The sequence below is a fragment of the Zeus faber genome, assembly GCF_960531495.2.
Source record: "Zeus faber genome assembly, chromosome: 10".
Classification (NCBI taxonomy): Eukaryota; Metazoa; Chordata; class Actinopteri; order Zeiformes; family Zeidae; genus Zeus; species Zeus faber.
In genome coordinates, this window is record NC_137199.1 from 6,294,731 (window position 1) to 6,317,148 (window position 22,418).

Sequence of the window (22,418 nt, forward strand, 5' to 3'; positions counted from 1 at the left end):
AGTACCTACAGACACACGCATAAGACAAAGACACTAAGTATCCCGACAAATCTATTACAACAACGCGTCAAGAACAACATGTCTTATTAAGTAACAACTAATATTGAGGTTTTCCAGTGTTAAGTGTAGAAAATGGCATGACGTTGAAACTTAAGTGGTAATCCGTAAGATTTGGCTTGTGAAAAAGAAAATGTTATATTCAATATGTTCTAGCTTGCACAGCACAGCCGACCAACGTAACTAAGTTATGCATGTTCTCCTCTATATGCGGTTGCCATTGTTGGTGGCTTGGCGAATGCCAATATCGGGTCCGCATAAGATATGAAAGGCAGCCGCGGGTCAGCTGATAAACTACGGTGGCTAGTTGTGATCAGTAAACCGTCTATATATGGATGAACATTCACAAGGAAAACTGTCATGGCAGAGATTTGGGACTTACTTGAGAGCGTTCTGGGTGTCCTGTTTCAGTTCGCTGAAGAAGGCGATCTTAAACTGGTGCCTGACGAACAGCAGCTAGAGAGATAGCGAGCGAGCGAGAGAGAGAGAGAGAACAGCATTCTTCCATGTACCGCTAGAGGGAGCTTGTGTCTCCTAGTTTGAGAGAGACCGCTGTAAAGCACTGACTGTGCTACAGTTCTCTGAATTGACAGTGCCTAAAGATGTCATGCTTAAATATCAGCACTCATCAACAGTCATTTTTTCCCCCAATATTGTTTAGCCCGAGAATGAAAGTGTGTGTGTGTGTGTGTGTGTGTGTGTGTGTGTGTGTGTGTGTGTGTGTGTGTGTGTGTGTGTGTGTGTTCGAACCTGGTGTGTGGTCTTGTTGAGGAACTCCTTGTGAGATTTCACTCTGCGGATCTCTGTGTAGTAGTAGGTCTGCGCGTGCTCATAGAAGGCGTTCTCCAACCTGAAATAGCAGAATGCAGAACTCTAAAGGAATCTTTGCAACGTAGCTTTAAATCAGTACAAGTTGAGTTTCTGGCTGGAATATTCCGGGTTCAGGCCGGCGGAGTCAACGGTACCTGATAATGTAGCCCACCAGGTGGTCTGTGTGCGGCAGGACAAACAGGCTCTTCCCAGACAGGTCGCAGGCATTACAAAGAGCTGCCGCTCTCTCCGACGCAACCAAGTCCTCTCCTGGAGGGGGGAAAAAGGAAAAAAATATATATATATATATTTTCAACTGAGATAATTGTTTAGAAGTTTAAGAAATGACTGACACCGACAGTCTCTACCTGGAGGTAGAGGGGTTTTCTTCTGGATCAGAACCACGGCAACTTTGGTGTTCCTTCCTTGAAGACTGGTCCTGGAGACACGCAAAAACATTAAAGCGGCATTAGGCCATAACTCATCTTGTGAAATGAATTAGTGAACGAAATACAAAAATTAATGGACTGTACAGTGAGAATAAATGTGTCAAGTATTTGTGAGGAAAGATATTTTAGCAGAATAAGAAAATCAGCATCGAAACAAAGTCTCATTTCCGAACTGGTGCCAAAGTCATGGCATTGGTATCTAGCAGCATTGAAAACCTATAAACGATACTAAACTCTATCTAGTAATAGTCCAGTAAGAGGGCCAGCCACACCCCCCATGAACTCAGTGACTTTTGGGATATAGTTACTTCAGAAAACCACCACCAGGCATCTCCACAGGGGATAGAGGCCGGGCATCCCATGGGACTACACAGATCATTACTTAGGTTTAGTCTTGATCAATTTGTTGTCATCTTAATTGTCAAGCAAAAGAGTTGAAGCAAAAGAGTTAAAGCAAAGGAGTTTAAGCAAAGGAGTTTAAGCGAGAGCAAGAATCCCGAACTGACCTCGTTGACTGGACGCACCTGACTATTTCCACTTTGGTGGCGCACTCAGACTGCTTCTCTTTCCACTGCGGGTCGTCCCAGTCGAGCTCGTAAAATAGGACGACCAGAGCGGGGACCAGGTTGAGATGCTTATTCATCCAGCCAGTTTTTAGGATGCCCTTAGGGATATACCACTCATAGGAGGTCCGCTGGAGAGGGGGAGGGAGGGAGGGAGGGAGAGAGAGAGAGAGAGAGAGAGAGAGAGAGACGACGCTAGATATTATGCTTTGGACATCCAAACTGGTTTCGGGGAAACATTAACTTAACGAAGATTAACATTCACAAGACCATTACAATAGGATCGTACAGGACACACGTTTATGCCAGATGAGTGACTGTATAATCAGAATCAGTTTATTTCATATTTATGACATATACTAGAAATTAGTTCTAGTGAGGTTTTAGAGCATTTTACTGCAGGCGATTTGCATTTTTTTTTTCAAAGCTCAATAGTCTGAAGAAATGGAGAATAAAATTTATAATAGAATAAAAAATAAAATAAGAAATATTAAAAAAAAACAAGGCAATTACAATATTAAATACAAAGAAAGTGGTGTTTTGAGAAATTCAAAAGAGATCTAACGCGTTGATTTGAATCGGATTTGAAACTCTCAAGGTTCCCATTCAGGCTGACCTTGGTGCGGCACTTGGGGTACTCGTGGTCTCCGGGGAGAACCTTGAATGAGATGGGGACCCTGTCGGCACGGCGGTTGGCACAGAAGGCATCCCAGATGGCACGGTGCACGGCATTGAACACCACGTCCAGGCCCGTCAGGGCCACGAAGGCCATGGGCCGACAGCACAGCTCCGGGGGCAGCTCCCACTGGGAACCTGCCATGGCCGAGCTTCGAGGGGGGACACGTCTGGAGGAGGGCAGAGAGCAATCACCGCTGAAGGTTATCGACACAACTGGTGCAAGCAACAGATCCACACACACACATCAAAATTACTGCATGCCAACTTCCACTCATAAACAGATTATTTCTACTAGTTTCTACGAGTATTATTTCTACTACAACAATCAGGCTTTTCGGGACAGATAGTGATCACAGATTCTTTAGTATTGTGATTGGCTGATCAGCAATTGCTGATTTTTATTTATATTTTTATGGTATTTTTCACTTTTCAATATGGTTTTTTTGTAGCAATTAGTCCAACAGCCATTTAGCAGCATAACATAGTGTAAAACCTGTTCTTTTCTCACGTTGTCCCTTCAGGAAAGTTGAGTTTCCATAAGTTGTTCCATGAATTAACCTTTGTTAATACCATGGCAGCATGACAACTATATTTTTATGTGGCTGGCTATTACACACACGCAATTACAATGGACTGGGATTTCACACCATCAATTATTTGCAAATAAACTGCACCCTTCTCAAGTGTTCCCAAAATCCAGGGGAAGTTTTCTCTATGGCAACATTTTCCCCACAAAGACGTAGGATTGATGATTCAAGATTCAAGAGGTTTATTCGTCACATACGTATCCATACTTTCATACATATACGCAGTGAAATGTCAATGCAACGCACCCGGTGATTACACACAATATGTTCTAGACTGAATGCAGTAGCTACCTGGCTACCTAAGAAAAACTAACTGATTCCTAAAATGTAATGCAGTATGCTTTATGATGATGAATTAAGTCTCTCTATGTGCTTTGCAGTAGACCCCCAAAAAGGTGCGATAGCTTGGGCCTGGATTTAAAAGCAGTAAGAAAAAATATATACAGTACATCTAGTAAAGTGCATTGTATATATCTGCAAAGGAAATCCACCTTGAGTTTTACAAGAATCTGAGATATAATCGCCCCCCCCTGCAGATACTGCAGCATTTTAGATTACAATGGAGGAATAAACTGTATTTTCGAGGACTTAACTACAAATGCAACGTCAATATAACAAATAGCAATATTAGGCAACCAGAGGCTCAATCCGTCACCAACACAAGTTACATTTTAACGCCTTTAGTTCCAAGGCCCACATTCATTTGCATTTGTTTACGTGGCCGAAACTGGCAAGTGACAGCAGACTTAAGTACAATGTTTTTTGTTCGTGTGTTTCTCCTCATATGTCCAAATTACTATCAAAAAAAACAAATGCAGGATTGCGTGACAGTAGATATTTATTGGGTTATATCATATAAACCCAATGACAGCTGACGTTCGGAGGTGTCACTGACACGGCACCTGACTGGCGTACACGGCACCTGACTGGCGTGCACGGCTTTTTGCATGTTTGTTTTTTTTAACAACGACAATCAATCGGTAATAATCAAAATACGATTTAATGTACCGCAAATACAGTCGATGATATAATCACAGCGTCGTACCTTAAAAGCAGACCATGGATTAGCTTGTTAGGAGCTAGTTAGCAACCTGCTCCCCAGAACTTTTTTTTTAAGCTAAGAGGGCGGCTAGCTGTTATGCTACAGCAGCTAGCAAAACAACTAACGTAACGACTACAACGTGTGTCCAGGCGCAGGGTTCGGTGCAGTTCACACCTTTGTCCTTAACGGGGAAGGCTTATCAGACTGAAATGAAAAAATAAATAAAAATAACATAAACGCTTCCAGAAATTGAGACAACCCATGCAATTGTACGTTTGAGGGGTTTTTTTCCGGTCACAAGCGGTTTGCTTCCGGGGAACGTGCGGCGTTTGGTTTCTTTTCAAAGTAAAAGCTTCTACCTCCTGAATTGAAGTGACGGCATTCCGTCGGAGTCCTGCGCCCGGGCTGGTGCTACCGTCTGTGGGACTCGCAAATGAGCAACGTCGAGTCGGTCGTGCCGGCTTTCGGGCTCAATGTGTTCCATCGCTTCTGTCCAGGAAAACATGGAGCCCGCGGTAGCTCTGTAGTTGGCTTGTCAAAACTGAACTCCGCGGGCCACAAGAATGTACGACCATAAAACATAAAAAACGCCAGGGTCATGTAGATCGAGGTAAAAATGTGGGGGGAAAAAACACACACAAAGGGAAACCCTGTTCGCCGTTAACCGCGTGTGCCGGTAACGGTGCCGCCTCGGCAAACTTGGGCCCCGAAATTCTGACTTGGAATTGCGAGTTCCTCACCAAGGGCCAAAAAGGCCTGGAGTGAAAGGGAATGCAGCGCAACCTGATCCCCATTGCACCACCGTGTGAGTTATCACCCAAGGCAGCCACAATCCACAGTCAAGACGCCGTCGTTGCAGCCCATCGCAAGGAGAAATGTGGAAAGTGTTTGGGCGTGTTGCTTACAGAGGGACTGGATTTTCTCTGAACGGAGCCTTCAAAACCCTGGGTCACCGGCTCCGCTTGAGATGAAAAATAAAAAAATCTAAATTTCCCTGGAGTACGGTTGTTGTATGGGTGAGTCAACGTGTCTCGCCCCGCGGTGGATGTGGGGCCTCCATCCAGGGCGTGGTCCTGCCTTCAGGACAGCACGGAGGTTTAACACAGCTCCATCCTACAAGACAGACGCCGCGTGAAGCTGTCGTCCTAGCATACCTCAAACAATCGAGACGCTCTCGTGAGGTTGTTTTACTGTGCCGTTTGTATTTACATCAAATGGAATTTGAATTCACAAATGACTCTCAAGCGTTTTTATGAGTGAAGGATTGTGATCTTCGGCAGTTTTATTTCAAATACAATTCTACACAGCTACTGGGAAAACATCCCAACTTTGTATTAGAGCCACAAGATGACTTTTAAGATCTAGTGCTAGAGCTCAAGTTGGCAACACTTAAATACATATATTTTGCTTTGGACGTGTAGAGCTGCAGGTATTTGCGTTGGTTTTTCATAAGCATTAGTGGATTAGTTCAGTTTACGAGGCTGTTTGTTTTTTTTTTATTATTATTTAACGGTGGTTGGGTTATTCATTTTCTCATTAAAATCTACGACTCATTATTTTTGAATGTTTATGTATTTATTTATTTATTCTCATTAAAAGCCCCCCCCCCACACACACACACACACACACACACACTTTGTTGTGCGCAGGGTTGGAAGTTTGTCCAAGACGGCGATCGACGTCATCTCTGACGTCGGCATGTCACTCCAACACCGTCACCGGGGGGCGTGTTGGCAGGTCTGCGCAGAACCAGGTGTAGAACCACGTTCTTGCGTAGAACCATTTTTCATGCAGGTTACATCAATGTTAGGTCAATAGATAAATGACGCGGCTGGGGACGGTGTACGGAGGTGTGGAGTGACCATTACGCCGGTTTTCCTCACACAGACCTTGACGAGCCTGAGCGGGGGACTCGTGGAGCGCACTTAAACACTGTGCAGAGTACAAGCCCCCCGGCCCCTAAAAAATAAAGTAAAGAAATAAGAAGTATAGGCTCGGAGGGGTCATGGCCGAGATGGTGCGTGCTCAGCAGCGTGGAGGGCGTGTGAGCGGGGAGAGTAGATCGGGCTCTGTCGTCACACAGCGAGACACGCGAGGGGGGTGGAGACGCAATGCGCGGCGTCATCACCGGCTAACGGGGAGCGTCTTCTCGAGCGGCTGCGTTTAACTGTCGTTCAGCCGAGAAACTTCGGCAGGCGACGAAAGAGCGACCGAACACACCGCAGCGTTCGGGGGGAAAAAAAGGAAGAAAGATTTCAAACGGAAAGTCTGCTCGCAAAGTCGTCCGCACTGGTGCCCCCCCACCACCACCCCACCACCACCAGCAGCAGCAGATGGCGCCATAAGCACACACACACACACACACACACACCCCACGACTACACGTATAAAAGCACTCGTAGCCGTGTCTGCAGTGGGACATGAAGTTGTAGCAGCAGCCTATAAACTACAGTAAGATCAACACCAGGGGGAGGCTGGAGAGGTGCAGAGACAGAGCGTCCGGGGATCCTCTCGCCCTGCCCCGCACCCACCCCCCGCAGCCCGAGCAGCCGCATCGTCACCGTCGTCGTCGTCCTCATCCTCAGCCTCGTCGTCGCGGTGCGCGGTTCTTTGCCGGAGGACAGATACACTTCGGACGGTGGAAGAATGGCTTTGGTTGCGTTCCCAACTGAGCGTGAGTAGGTGCCGTCTCTTTTGACCCTGCGAGGAAAAGCGTCACGGTTCATGTTCGGCTTGTTTTGTTCGCGGTTATCGTCGGAATGAGCCGGCGCGGCGAGACGAGGCCGTCGACCTCGGCGACCTTCACCCGGGCGCGTTCGAAGATGCTGCGCAGGGGTTAACGTGGAGATGTTAACGGTGACTGCTTAAAGGTGCAGTTGTGTCGGTTTTAGGGGCATATATCGTACCGAACTAGGTATAAATGGAACGTCATATTCACAAGCACGATTTAATTCGTGTATAATCCCATGGAAATACGAACTGTTGTGTTGTTGTTACCCTAGAATGAGCCGTTTTTATCTACATACGGAGCGGGTCCACTTCCACGGAGGCCCCCATGTTTCTACAGTAGCCCGGAATGGACAATCCAAACACTGGCTGTAGAGAGGGCCTTTCGTGTGGGTTATTTTGTGAGTTTCGCAGCCACCTTAGGCTCTTCTACATGCTTGGAAGGGGAGGGTGAGGGGAGGGGTATTGAGTTGGTTGCAAGCTGCAACCTCACCGCTATATAAATTCTACCCACTGCACCTTTAAAACATGCCCGAGGCGCTGGGCAATGAATTGAACATGAGAACGCTCACCGTGGGGGGTGACCGGATACAGTGGACTGATGTGTAGCTCCTGATGATCTTAAAGGGATATCGCAGTCATGGGGAGGGGTGTTCTGTCCGTCTTACCAAGATTCAGACCAGCAGGTCATTACCAATTTCAACCCTGTGTGTCCAGTGCCGAGGCTGCTAACTGTGTTAGCGCAATGCATGGCTGCAGATGGGATCAACTAGCCTAGCTCCGGTGAAGTTGAGGAAATACACCTTCTAGCGTCTCAAAACCTTATTTTGTGATTGTTGTTTTATTTGAGGCTAGGGTTAGGGTTAGGGCTAACTTTCATCTTCCACCTTTACGACGAGCAAAAACAGAAAACGTACGACAATAGAGACACGTGTGTTACGACAATAGAGACGCATGCGGGGTACGACAACATAGACACACGCGTGGTACGACAATAGAGACACACGTGTGGTATGACAATAGAGACACATGCGTGGTACAACAATAGAGACATGTTTAGTTCGACAAAAGAGACATGTGTGGTACGACAATGGAGAAACATGCATGGTACGACAATAGCGACGTGTGGTACAACTATAGAAACATGTGTGGTATGACAATAGAGACACGTGTGGTACGACAATAGAGACACATACATGGTATGACAACAAAGACACATGTGTGATACGACAAAAGAGACACATGCGTGGTACGACAATGGAGAAACATGCATGGTATGGGTCACCGGTACCGCGCATGTGTGTCCTACCTAGTACAGGGTTGTCCATTTTACTACCAGATCTATACCTCAGAAAGATTATGAACTTTGTGTTTTATTTTGCTATGAATGTGTCTCTAGATAGACTGATAGATAGATAGACTGATAGATTGATCGATAGATAGATAGATTGATCTTGTAATATATATTCATAAATGTGTTATAAATGTTGTTATTCTTTAAAATAAATTTATTTTAAATCTTAATTAGGAACTGGTGCGTTTTTGTCTTGGAGACACCTGCGTGCTATGGGCTTCCCGTACCAAGCATGCGTCGTAAAGTGACAGACTGCATATGCGTATCATGGGTTACACCGGGTGTGAAGTGCAATGCCTCAAATGTGCACGAAACTCCGATGACCGGACTGGCCGTGCCGACAGCACCGACGTTTCGAATGTCACAGATGGCAAACACTGCACTCAGGGGATGGATAAATGGTTATGTGTCGACAAATAGACCCAGGTTCAACCATCTACCAATTTATCGGCATTCGTCCTTAATAACTTATTGTGCATGCAAATTCTTGGTGATTGGCCATGACAAAGTCATGTCACGGTTTATCCTCTATTTATAAATGAGACCCCTTGGCTGTAGTGATACAATCTGTAGTGAATTGAATATTGAGGGGCTGTGGAAAGGGGGCTGGAGACGGCAATCAAGGAGTTATCATGATGAAGTTATGATCAGAAATGTGATGATGACGGCCCCGATGACGAGGGGTTTTGCAATCTCCCCCTCTCGCTCTCTCTCCGTGTGGGCTGTCTTTCTGACAAGGTTGAACACATTGCATCAGGTCAGAGATGAAGCTAACTTGCCAGTTGACCTTGTTCAGCTCGTCTTTATTTGCACGAAAGACAGTGGTGCAACAAATGTGACAAAACAGTTTCACCGGATTGATTGACTGGGTTTGGCTTCTTCTTGGGTTGAACTGGCTGATTTCCTTTACGTATGTATGTATGTTTGACATCTCACGTTTGCGTCATTGATTTTAATGCCCAACACCAAGTCCAAAGGTGTCACTGAATTCTCATTCTGAAAGTTATGAATCTAAATACATTTCCATTTTCCTATTATTCACTTTGAGTGACCGAACTTGCACAGTAGCATACTATTTAGCTCGCCTTATTAGTGTTAAGCATGTCGGGAAAACATCTTATGAGAAAAGGACAACATACTTTTATGGCCATCTTGCCCTCACAGTGCATACACGTTTCTATGCAGTGTCGTCACCATCACTCTTTTAACTGGCATACTAAAGTACACTGGACATGTAATACCACCATGTAGTACGCTATTCCATAAATGGCGTCAGTGGCAAGTGGTTAAGTGACCTGTGCCGCGTCAAATAGCAGTGTTGAAGGAGAGAAAGAGGGAGAGAGGCAGACATTTCTGACGAACCGTCCGTTTTGCCGTCTCTCTCTCTCTCTCTTTCTCTCCCTCAACACTGCTACGCTTGCCCTCCCGCTCCATCCTGCTCCCGCTGCTCTCTCTCCCTCATCGCCCCTCGCTCTGCAGTTACGTGTTCGTGACTTCAGCAAGCAGCCTCTCCGCTACGTCACCGGACGGCTCAGGATCTCTCTCTCTCCATCGGTCTGTCACCTTCGCCCTCCCTCTCTCGGCTACCCTCTACCCCCCTCTCCCTCCCTCGCTCTCTCTCTTCCTCGTATATAAAGCAGCAAAACACGAACGCACACGGATATGTCCGGACGAGTGGACGAGTCACCTCCACCCATTTTGCCGCAAAATTATGAGCACATGCTTTTGTGTGTGTGTGTGTGTGTGTGTGTGTGTGTGTGTGTGTGTGTGTGTGTGTGTGGTGTGTCCTGTCTTTTCTTTTATGGCTTTCTTTCATCTCATGAGCGATTCATTCCTCCTCGCACAAGGCTCTTATACCTCTTTCTCTTATGTAGAGGCTGATCCTCAGTGCATGCCTGAGTTCTCCATACAGCGTTCAAAATACTAAGTATGGCCATTTGCCCCTGTTGTTTGTAGCTGTGTTTGTGGTGGATCCAGCATGGACACGATCCGATCGGACGGTTCTTTTTTTTCCAATGCTGCTTGGCATTTTGAGACTTTGGGTAACAGCAAACCACCTGCTTCTTATTGGACAAAGTCAAATGGTATAATATAAATCAGGTCATTTCCATTAGCTCATTTGATTGTAAGATAACGTCAGGGTCAGGCAGAGATCTACAGTCTGCATTCTTTTGATCAAAGCAGTTATACACGTTCTCTCATGCATACTTATTTGTGTATCCTTATATAACAAATTCGACAAAATGGACAGCTGGTCTCAAAAGATTGTGAAGGTTCTTCTACAAGCTTAAAAAACGGAACAAGATAAGATACAATGACATTGAGTGTGAAATTCAAGGATTCCATAAAAGCCCATTTATTAAAGTGCTGTTTCAAAGAGTGAAGTTATGTTGTCTTGACTCCCAGTTGCTTTTTTTTCTATAAGGACGTTTCAAATATACAGTTCATCAGCCTCTGAGGCCTTGCCGGAGATGTTTGCTGTGCTTTCCATACAGTGACTTCCTGCCATTACCGTATCTAACTTTTGGATGCCATTACTGCTCCTAATGGTCTTGGTTGCATTTTAATAACCTTCTTTATCTGAGGATTACATATGATTCATCCATGAACCTTCTGTATGTGATACCGTTTTGTTCTGCTTGCATTTTATGAGAAACAGTCATTTATGAATTTGCGTTTCTATTGTTAGTGGCGGGTCTGCCTTTCATTGTTCAAAAAAAAAAAAAAAAAGACGTTGCAGTTTCTGGGACACAGACAACCTTATGGATTGCCACTCCAATATTTTTGTTATTTGAAGGCTTTCTTTGCTCGCTTCTCAACACGTCCACTCGTCCAGGACTTTCCAGGAATTTAATCTTGTCAAAATGAATGTGCACATTGAGAGAGTTTGAATGTCTCTGAGAACAAATCGTTGAGGTCAGAAGGTTAAAGAGGAAGACACAGTTAGTACGCAGCAGTCTGTGTGTGTGTTTTATGTGTGTGAGCGCGGTTGACTTGTGTATGGGAAATCTAACATCCTGAGCCGGGACTATGGAACGCCATTTTAGTCAATATTTAAGTCACTGTAGAGTGAATTCAGTGATTGGTTTATAAACACATTACAATGTTATAAAACCATTGCTGAAAACAGGTAAAAAAGACTGCAAACTATGTAGTCATGAATAAGTAGTCTTTTGAACGTCCTTTTTAAAAAAATCCCAAACTATTTATTTATTGAACTATATTTGCTCATTTATGTGTTTATATTTACATTTATCTATTTATATATTGCGTCATTTATTAATTTCAGGATTTATTTCACAGACAAATCTATTTATTTATTTATTTAATATTGACTAAATTGGTGTTCCATACAGGACAAACTCGACTTGCTTTATATAAATACAAACCATTATAAAACATTACCATTACATCTAGACTCATCCCACAACAGTGATATGCAGATACGCTGTATAAAATGTGAGCTCTGTTTGAGTTGTTTTTACTGTCATTTTTGTTATTTTCCCCTTCCTCGCGCTCTCTTCCTCAAATGTTTGCTTTTGTAGCTCCCCAGTGTATTCTGTCTTATAAAAACAAACGAGCCCCAAAAAATATTTTAGGGGCGGACAAGGGGCCTGCGTAGAGGAAGGAATGGTACTCAACAAAGAAAAAGGGAGAGAGGGAGTGAGGGAGAGGGAGAGGGGTTGTCACATGCCAGCCTCTGTATGTAACTGTGATTGTCAAACCTTGGAAAACTAAAATACACAAAGTTGCTCAATTGTAAAGCGTTCAGCGAGGTTGCCCTATGAACAGTTATCAGTGATGAGAACCACATTTTTAATAAGACCCTGGTTGAAAAATAGCCAACCTATGCATTAAGGGTATTGTGGCTATAATGTGTCAATTGTGTTAAATAATAAGGGAATGTTGGATGTTGTCTGTTCAAAGAGGTAAGGCCACTGAGCGGGGCAAAACCTTCAAGGCACCTTGGGCAAAAGAACTTCATCTTTCTGTAAACTGGGCTTGCGTCAGTTGTAACAGTGGACTCTACGCTTGATTTTCTGGCAGGATTTTGTGCTGGCAGGCGATCGTTGCTCGCTGAAAAATGTGTACATTAGGGAGAAAAAAAGTGTTTTTGTATGTCTGTGTGCGTGTGCCAATATGGGGAGTGGAAGATACCACCATCTGAGACTGGCTGATATCCTCAGCCAAGCTAGCCTTTGCTTTGCAGACATGTAGATAGCAGCAGAGCGAATGTATTGGATGACATGCTTTTTGAATCAAACATTTACTGTCTGTGGTATAAATAGAAGGGATCTGCTCTTCACTGTAAGGACAGAGAACATCTCAGGGGGAGACTGTATTTGATTAACTGTAAATGTCGTGTGTGTGTGTGTGTGTGTGTGTGTGTGTGTGTGTGTGTGTGTGTGTGTGTGTGTGTGTGTGTGTGTGTGTGTGTGTGTGTGTGTGTGTGTGTGTGTGTGTGTGTGTGTGTGTGTGTTTTACATGCATGTGGTATGTCGCAGGGCAGGGCTGGGGGTAGACTTGGGCTGATAAACATGTCAGTGCCATGTTGGTTTCTGGCGTTGATAAGACACAAGGAGGGACTCCGATAAGCTGCTGCTCATCACCAGCAGTCTGCCAGCTGTTTTCCCGCATAGTGCTGTGTGTGTGCGTGCGTGCCTGCGTGGGTGCATGCGTTCGTGTGGTTCTTAATTATTTAGCTGGCAGCAGAACGGGGTCCCCCCGCCCGGCCTTATCTCTCGCAGGGCTAAAAAGTAGATGTAAGTGTGGAAAGTAAATATGTCTGACAGTATTAATAGTTTCCGTTCCGTCTGCTGTCGGTAGAAATAAGGTTGCTGGGATTAGTATTAATCCAGCACAAAAAAAACAACAGTTATAATTTCTGACAGACAACTCTTCGATTTATTATAAAATAATCTATATAGATTTGCATCGTTTGAGTTTGGTGTCTGGGCTCTAGCATAGTGAGCTGGAAAAATAGGGAGGAGAGGGATGAGCGCACATCCTCCCATTCGATAGAAGTGTAGAGCCCAACAGGTGGATGCAGGGGAGGTGGAGGGAGCGCAGCAAGCGGGCAGTCAGCAAAGCAGGAAGCAAATCAGGTGGAGCAGGAGGGACTGGCTACTTTAATAGGCTGGCCCATATATGGGCTTGGAAGCATGTGGCTCGATCGAGTTGTCTGACAGAACTAGCTCTGCAAGCTACGCTTCATTTATGATACAGCACAACCACTGATACAATACTGCATTACAATATTACTATCTCACAGTATTATGTCATACTGTATCAATGTAGATCATGCATACATAAAATATCAACATTAGATATTATTTTGAATGTTTAATTAAGAAAATTGAAACAGTATTGCTTGAACACAGTACTGTATCAAACGTTATTTTCAAGCTTATTGACGCAAAAGCACAGCACGACCCAGTATTCAAATGTTGGTTTCTTCTTCTCTGCCCTTTTAAGGTTGAGCGCTGCCGCCATGAGCGAACTAGACACCTCAGTGGTGGGGGAGCCCCCACCACCGTACATGATCTTCCTCGTGGTCTTCCTCTTCTTCATCACCGGCCTGCTGGGCTTCCTCGTCTGCCACCTGCTGAAGAAGAAGGGCTACCGGTGTCGTACGGGCGACATGGAGTGCGAGGAGGAGGAGGACGAGGAGAAGCCGAGACAGTCGGACGGTAGGAGTAGAAGCCCCTGCTGTGTGTGTGTGTGTGTGTGTGTGTGTGTGTGTGTGTGTGTGTGTGTGTGTGTGTGTGTGTGTGTGTGTGTGTGTGTGTGCATGTGCGTGCGTGTGTGTCTCCCTACGCTGTCGTTCCAAGATGGCTACGCATCGCCAACCTTTTGCTGAGAGGCCGAGAGCTTTTGTAAACAAAATCGGATCACTATAGTTGGTCAGATTTTCAATTTGCGAGTGGAACTGGAAGAAGACTGGCCCTCTAACACAATACTTAGTTTCTAAGCTGACTACACAGAATTAGAATTAAATGCCTGAGTCAATAAATAATAAAGTGATATATATACACTCAATAAATAAAAAAATATATGAATATGGCTTATACAGTATATAATATATTTTGGTGGATTAGGTGAAAAATTCAACATTCACAAAGTGAAAATCCTGCCAGGTTTTTGCTCAAGATGGCACTGATCGCACTGCTACCAATCATAAGTTGGACCTCTGGGTTGTTGCTAATCGGCAAACCCACATGGTCAGGAAGTGGAATTTTACTTTCTGAACCCATATTTTCCACCTCTGCAATTTTTTATCATCAATACTCATTCAGAAGGATATAGACACTTGCTCATCACTTGTTCATTGGCACGGCTTAAGGGGTTGCTGAGAATTTTCACTCAAACTCTGACTGTGCCAGTAAAACCTGCCAATGGAAGTTGTTCGAGTGTTCTACGTGTCTGGATCTTAAACCGTTTTGTTTGTTTGTTTTCCTCCTCTTCCAGATGAGGATGAGGACAATCAGGACACAGTAGAGCAGATCCTCAAATGTATCATTGAAAATGAAGGTAATGTCGGGCGTTAACAGCCAATGGAAAACACTGAAACTCCATAGAAATGATGATATGGTTCTATTCTATTCTGACTAAATTCCCGGTGGCTCCCAATCCAAAATCCAAATCACATTCACGTCCAAAAATATATGGTATACAGCATTTGTGTACCAAATTTTGAATGCTGTGCTTTTATTTTCAAACATGGTTTCCAACTTTAGCATGTGGCTGTCCTGACCTAATTTGTGAGTCGTCCTGATTCAGGACACATGTGGATTTTGAGACTAGACCAGTTCAGAACCACTGATCCTAAGTGTTTTTCGTTTTCCCCTGCAGCTAACATGGAGGCCTTTAAGGAACTGCTAGGAAACCAGAATGTCTGCGTGCAGCACGACCCAAGGTAGGCATATGTTTATTGTGTGTCAAACATCAATAAACCAGAGTGTAAGTGGTAGGTACTATGTTGTAATGTGAATTATTTTGAGTACTGCTTTAAGTAGTTCATTACATTTTTTTACATGGTTGGCTGCCACTCAATTCCTTGAGTTAAATGCTTAGACAACTCCCTGGTTGGACGGTTTGGTATTAAATAAAAGTCTTGCATGTTGAATTGTAATTGGATTCCCAGAATCAGAATCTATGGTCAAATTTGCGTCGCAAAAAAAAGAAATTACATTTAAAGTTGCTTATCAGCAAAATGTATATTATAAAGTATTTACTGATGAGGTTCATATTGAAGTTTTTTGTGGGGATTTATGTATACCATAAAGCCATGAAACCAGTCTGCATAAACACTGATTTTATTTGTGCGTTTGTATCAAATAAGTAATATTTAAACATTTCATATTTTGATGACGTATAAAATATGAATCTGGCCACACAAGAATTAAGAACTGGTGTTTAGAAGTTCTTCCCAATGCGTTTGAGTGCAGTGATGTGTAGCACAATTAAGGCTGTGACATGCTGTTTTGCCTACGCTCAGTGAAACATCTAAAGTAAAACTAGAAAATAGCCTGGTTTTTGTGTGAGATCATTACATCAGCCACTGCTTTTCTCTTGAATAACTGACATATTAGGGAAAAACGACGGTTGTCTCTTCCTCTCTATTTCATTCCTGCTCCCTCTGCTGCAGTACTTTGCAGTACACAGCCCCACTTGCACCAAGGGGCGTGGCTCTCCCTTGTAGTATCATGTTGCAGCCGACGAGCTCAGCTCTGGCCTTTCCTCCATACCTTGTCTCTAACTCTTTCTGTATTACTTGTGCAGCAATAAGTGGATGCAGCTGCAGTGTGATTCATCACTCAGTGTCGGGGCTTCGGATGGACACTTCTGAGTAAATGAGTGAAATGAGTTAGCGAGAGAATAACAAGAGAGGGAATATGAAGGTTGAGGGGTCAGTTGCAGGATGAAGGTTTGCAGACAGTAGTTTCCTGGATTTCTGTTAAAGGTTAGGTTCAATATTTTCACTATTTTTAAACCCAGACAGTATTTAAATGTTGGTTCCCATCACTTATAACTGTAAGGAAGTCAGTGAGCCAACCTCACTGACTTCCTTACTGTTGAGGAATTTACTTACTTATACAACGCGGCAAATGTTTAAGCCTTAACAATACACGTTGAATCTCCTTTTCTCTTTGAAAACAGGGAGCTCACAATATTGTCAGACAGCCTTATATACAGTCTATAGGTTATACTTAATAAATACCTACAAATTTTGAATTTTATCAGGTTTTTATTGACTCTTTTCCATTTCCAAAAATGAGCACTTTTGGGTACATCTAGAGACTAGAAACAGGAAGTTGTGTTGCTTCGTGAAAACTGAATCTCATTGTGTATATTTTGGTCACATCACATTTTATTTAAAACTACTTTTTGCAATTGCTGCAGTACATCCAAAGTGTAACATTGGCTACACCAGATCAGCAGTATGGTGATGGTATACACATCAACAGTGCTTGCACTGCTGCCTCACAGCAAGAAGCTCTTTGGTTCGATTCCCACCTGGGGCGCTGTTGGCACTGTACTGCTAATCTCCTGAAAATATAATAAGGTTATAAAATGTGCACTTAACTTGATCGAAAATTAAATAAAAACCAAATATTGTAATAACTTCACCAATAATGTAATAAAATGTACTGACTGATATTGTAATAAAATCTTTACAGATAATGTAATACAGGTAATCCTCGGTTAGCGACCTGTGTAACGACCGTTCAGACTTACCACCAGCTCTCTGACCAGTCTGTATTGTACACTGCGTACAATACCGCGGCGTCTCAGTGTCAAGCATCTCGTCGCGCATCACCCTTTATACACTATATATACCATACAGTATACACTGTATACACTGTACACATCTCATCTCATCACCTTTCTCAGTGTCGGTCTCGTTCCTGCAGTCCGTCAGTATTCACTACACTAGCGTTCACAATGGCCACGCCCCCTTACCGTGAAATAACACGGGTCCTCGCTTATCCACCAAATAACTTAATGACCTGGTCCCAGGAATGGGACTCGGTCGTTAAGTTAGGAGTACCTGTCCATTAAAGCATTGGTTCTCAAACTTTTTTGGTCAGGCCCCCCTATAAAACCCGAAAATCCGTGACTCGACCCCCCCCCCCCATCATAATCCCTGGGGTTGCAATTGAGGTCAACTTCTTTCTTAATTTCGAATTTGATTTGAAACCCTTTTTGAATGAAGACATTTGATATGTTCAGGTGAGGCAGAGGAGACACTTTGTTCACAATAAGAATCACTGTTGACTCAGATGAAGAAGAACATTTCATGGAGATTGAATCGACCGCTTTGCCCTCATCACTCGCTCATGTAACGTTAGCCATCTCCTGCAGCTTTCCTCATCTTCTGATGGTGTCTCATCTAACATCCACTCTGGTCTCATGGACGGTCCTTGCACAACGACCAATAAGCATGGTAATGGGCGGGTTCATTTCCCATTTATGGGGATTTTTGTTGAATGCATCTTTGCCTGATAACAACGTAGCACCATCTCTTGTACATTTAAAATTCCACATAAAGCCTAGAGTTTACATTTCCAAACATAAAATCAATGTCAAATGTTAGTGTTTTCAGTGGGCTAATATGACACTAACAGTATAAGAAATTGTGCATACTTGCACACTTTACATTTCGGAGGAAAAAAAGCATACTTTTTTACATTGCATTATCTGTCAAAATTATTACGTCATCAGTTTTGAAAAAAAAATTACCCAACCGAAAATGTTTTAAATTCCCAATAATGTCATTATTGGGAATTTATATCATTCATTTATTTTCAGGTATTATAAGGTATTGCATTATTGGTAAAAGATGTTATTACAATATCAGTCAGGACATTTTATTACAGTATTGGTCAAGTTATTACATTATTGGGTTTTATTACACTCTCAATCAAGTCAGGTGCAAATTTTATGACATTTTCAGGCGTTATTACATGATCAGGAAATGATTACATTATTGGGTGCTACAGGGCCTTTCTGTGTGGAGTTTCCATGTTCTCCCAGTGCTCACATGGGGTTTCATCCATATAACATTGGTAAGGACCCACACTAAAAAAGTGCACAAAAAACATGCACAGGATCGTCGTCTGACCAGCGAGGGACGTTTTGAATTGGTCCCTGGGCATGTTGCTGTAAGCTGCCCACTGGTCCTGGCTGCCCCCCAGAGGAAGGACACGCTGGGATGGGTTAAATGCAGGGAACAAGTTACCGGCCACCATTTGAAGCGTGCGTGTGTGTGTGTGTGTGTGTGTGTGTGTGTGTGTGTGTGTGTGTGTGTGTGTGTGTGTGTGTGTGTGTGTGTGTGTGTGTGTGTGTGTGTGTGTGTGTGTGTGTGTGTGTGTGTGTGTGGACGCCGTCGCCGCATGTGTTGTAGTGTGTGTGCCGTGTGACAAATAAAGAATCTTCTTTAACTGTATCTAAAGTTCTTGGTTTCAAAAAGAAAATTCAACATGTAGTTCAAGGCTAAAATGTCCACCGCATTGGACTGCATTTAAGCACAGTGGGGAGCTGCAGAAAAGTGGTGAATGTTCAGCGATGATGGGAACCAACATCTTAAAAAGCTGTCCTCTAAAAGCTGTGGCACCCCTAACCACCTGCCATTGTTTCCTCTCTGTGGTGGGGGAAGGCTGATATTTTGCTGACTCATCCCAGTAGGGCGTTTGTTTGGACAGTTTCTGCTGAGCAACAGTTACGAGTTACCGAGCGCTGTCAATACGTGGCTCACAGCTTCAAAAAATGCGATGCAAAAAAAAAAAGTTTGACGACACGATGTTGAACCATTGCTCGCTATATAGTTTAGTTATTTATCTTCAAACAATAATATGTTCTCTTCGCCGCTGTGTTTAGTTTTTTTGTTTAGTTTTTTTTTGGGGGGTGGGGGGGGTTCTGCATTGATGTTATTTATAGCAACTGGACAAGGACATTGCTAGGTCAAAGTCATGGTCAGACCTCGGGCCCTGAAATTGATCCATTAGCGCTGGCAGGATTCCCGATGACAGGTTCAGTTTTTTGTGCGGAGCAGCTCAAGAGGTATTGTTTTATGTGCAAAACACACGTCACTAGTGTGGAGCCATATTCCTCTACAGAGAAGAGAGAGCTATGATGGTTTCCAGAAGAAAAAAAAGGCCAGAATCAGGCACAGGCACAATTTGGCTTGCAAGGTCGAACCAGTCATGGTGCGTTATGCAAATACATAAAATAACACAAAACCCGTCCTGAACATAGAGGAAGATTCAAGATTCAAGATTCAAGATTTTTTATTTGTCACATACATATACATACTTCCATACATATATGCAGTGAAATGTAATGAAGCTAACTAGTTCATGCCATTGTAGTGACAGTTGCTGAGTAATTGTGTGGTGTGGGGATGGTGTGGTTTGAGAAGCCACACCTGTCCTGGATCGGTAATTGGAGCCCAGGATCAATATGGCTGTATAGCTGTTGCCCGTTGATTGGTTTTACGAGCAACAGGTAAAAGCCTCATCCCCACACACACACACAGGAGGAGAGGAGCTGCTGCTGGGATGATGACCCCAAACATGCAGGTTGTAATTTTGGCCATTGGCAAACACAGCAGTGTTTCTGAAAAGAGCAGGCCAGAGGCAGCGTTCTTTTAGGCCATCAAGGTGGAGTGCACCCGCCTGCTGCATTTCGCCGTACGCCACTGGAGAAGGACAGGTGTGGCGGCTCAAACCACACTATCCTCACACTATAAATTGTTAATAATACAATACAGCTAAGCAGACATGGCAAATTACCCCGTTTTTTTAATGTATTTCAGAGTCTGCCGTGTCTAAATTTCACATTTACGAAACCGTGGGTAGAGGCGTAAAGGTGTAGAGATGCTGTTAAGCCATTTACTGTTGCACATTTTTGGAGAAAAAAATGAAAGGCGTTGGGTTAACCGGAAAAATCAGTTAAATTTGTTTTAATGTAGTTTTTATAGTCATTGGTCCTGAAGGACTATTTTAATCTCCTTAACTTAGTTAATCACACAGTTTAATCTTTTAATCTTTTCTGCTGTAAATGTATTTCTTCTCTGCAGTCAAGTTCTACTTTTTTATTGAGGGGGGCGACCAGACAACAGTAATTTGTCTGGAATTCAACATATAACGTGTTAACAGTTGAAACATATGGGTGAAGAAGATCTTCAAACGAATGTAATATGCTACAGTTCATGCTAAATGCACGCGGTATGGTTACTCTCCAGGATGCTTCGTAAGGAGTCGCTGGGTGGCATTCCTCCGCATCACCACACAGTGCATTCTGGGAGCGATCGCAACTCCTGCCACCTGTGCGTCCAGGGCCGCTCCAAAAAGAACCTCCGTCGTAGCCGGACCACCCGCGCCAAACAACGACCCAGGGAGCAGACCGTCTTCTCCGTTGGCAGGTAGGGGTGCCGTTCCAGAGGTCCACAATTACAATAGTTACATTTTTAAATTTAACATAGTTCACTGTGTTAAGTTCACTGTTCTCTCTGCTCTGTCTCATGTCAGATTCCGTGTGATACACACTGACAAGAAGCTCCATGGGGGCCCTCAACCATTGGCTGACTCAGGTGACCAGCTGGACCAATCACAGGACAGCGAGGATCGCAAGGCGGGTGTAGGGGACAGGAAGGAGGGAGGGTACAACCTGAGAAATATGTTCAAGGATGTCCGGCCTCCTACTGAGAGCTCCAATGGTGGCGTGCCCAACACGGGGAAGCGCAGGAAGAGTGTTACAATATTCGGACTTGGGAGACGGGGAAGTGACCCATCTGGGGTTAAAACCCTGACTGGGGGAGGAGGTGGCAAGGAGACAGCAGTGGTTAAATTCTTACAGCAACCGCCTGTGGTGATGGAGGAGCCATTGCAGGCTGATAGTCTGCCAAAAGACCCCAGTCTCAGGCCTGAAACCGGGATTAAAAAAGAAGGTTCCAAAGCCGGATCCCCAAAAAGTCCAGGACTGAACTTAGCCCCCATCAAGGACCAAACTTCAGGTCCCGCACTTGAGACCTCCCCCTCCGCAGCTCAAACTCTGAACATTGACTCTCGCTCGAATTCTGTGCTAGTCTCCCCGAGCGACCTTGGTCTTGAGTCTGGTCCTAAGACAGAATCATTGACTCCCCCTTTAGCTCGGGATGTACAAGCTCCAGTCCCCAGCTCCTTACCGATTTCAACTTCTCTCCCATCCGAACAAACATTCAAAAGTCCCGCTTGTGTGACTGAGAGAGAAGGGGAGCAGAAGACTGGACAGGTTTACTCTCCCGGGCCACTGCAGACCTCTACACCCATAAACCCGGGGCTTGGAGTTGTTCCGGGACTTTCTCAGAGCTTGGCTCCGCCCAGCCCCAAATCTACTTCTGGTGCAGGTCTTTCACGTAGCTTCACTCCTCTAGGCCACAGTCCCATCTCCACCTCTAGTCCAGATCTGGATCCAGGTATTGGAGCTAGCCTAGCCTCAATAAGCCTCGCTTCATCTCCTACCTTGTCTTTTCCAGTCAATACCCCATCGCCAGTCTCTTTGGTGAAAACTTCTACCTCGCCTGCAGCACGCAGGCAGAGCCTCACACCAAGCCAGGCCTCGAAATATACCCCAACAGAGTCTGCACATTCTCCCTCCCCAGTTGCCCTCTCCCCACACACTGTCCGAACCTCAGCCCACAGCAGTTCACCTCATGAAGGAATGACAACCGTGGCACCTGAGACCTTGACAGAGGCAGATGTCATCTTAACTACTGTGTCTGACACGACAGCAATAACACCGGCAACAGAAGAAGGGGGGATTGTTAAAACAGACAGGCCTCGGTCTGTAACGGGGGAGTTAAAGAGCTCCGTCCTCTCCGTTCCCTTCTCCGACCTGCCTTCTAAGGACAGGCAGAGCAGCAGCTTTCCTCCTTCTCCCGGGAGCCCGTTGTCCCCTTCCTCTCCTTTAGGGGGCAGAATAAGCAGTGTGACCATTGTCAAGGCCCGCCCCGATAGTAAGAGAGAGTTCTCTGTGGTCACAATGCTGGAGGCGGCAGAGTCTTCTGCCTCAGCAGCTGGGAAAGCAGAAGCCCAGACTGGAGCGACCTCTGATCGAAGCGCTGAGTCATTGGCAAAGGTCGGAGTACACCCAACCACCAGTCTGGGA

The 22,418-nt window shown here is 44.5% G+C and overlaps 2 protein-coding genes across 3 annotated transcripts in view; one reads left to right on the forward strand and one right to left on the reverse strand.

Annotated features, from left to right (window-relative positions):
* Nucleotides 1–4,470, reverse strand: part of trappc11 (trafficking protein particle complex subunit 11) — a 31,630-nt gene extending 27,160 nt beyond the window's left edge. The window contains exons 1-8 of one of the 2 annotated variants that reach the window (XM_080008395.1): nucleotides 4,190–4,470; nucleotides 2,496–2,724; nucleotides 1,841–2,010; nucleotides 1,236–1,306; nucleotides 1,023–1,137; nucleotides 808–907; nucleotides 440–513; nucleotides 1–5 (exon numbers count right to left, since the gene is read on the reverse strand). The exon at nucleotides 1–5 is cut by the window's left edge and continues 92 nt beyond it. In XM_080008395.1, the coding sequence (XP_079864521.1) occupies nucleotides 1–5; nucleotides 440–513; nucleotides 808–907; nucleotides 1,023–1,137; nucleotides 1,236–1,306; nucleotides 1,841–2,010; nucleotides 2,496–2,699 (739 nt within the window). In that variant the 5' untranslated portion in view covers nucleotides 2,700–2,724; nucleotides 4,190–4,470. Of the gene's footprint in view, nucleotides 6–439; nucleotides 514–807; nucleotides 908–1,022; nucleotides 1,138–1,235; nucleotides 1,307–1,822; nucleotides 2,011–2,495; nucleotides 2,725–4,189 lie in introns of both variants that reach the window. The other variant, XM_080008394.1, reaches the window with a different exon arrangement.
* Nucleotides 4,471–13,758: 9,288 nt separating this feature from the next.
* rell2 (RELT like 2) lies at nucleotides 13,759–21,967 on the forward strand (the record flags this gene model as incomplete). Its single annotated transcript, XM_080007697.1, has 6 exons — nucleotides 13,759–13,963; nucleotides 14,736–14,798; nucleotides 15,120–15,183; nucleotides 20,515–20,694; nucleotides 20,801–21,193; nucleotides 21,787–21,967. 6 exons carry the CDS (start codon nucleotides 13,759–13,761, stop codon nucleotides 21,965–21,967), a joined length of 1,086 nt encoding a protein of 361 aa, XP_079863823.1.
* Nucleotides 21,968–22,418: the final 451 nt, after the last annotated feature.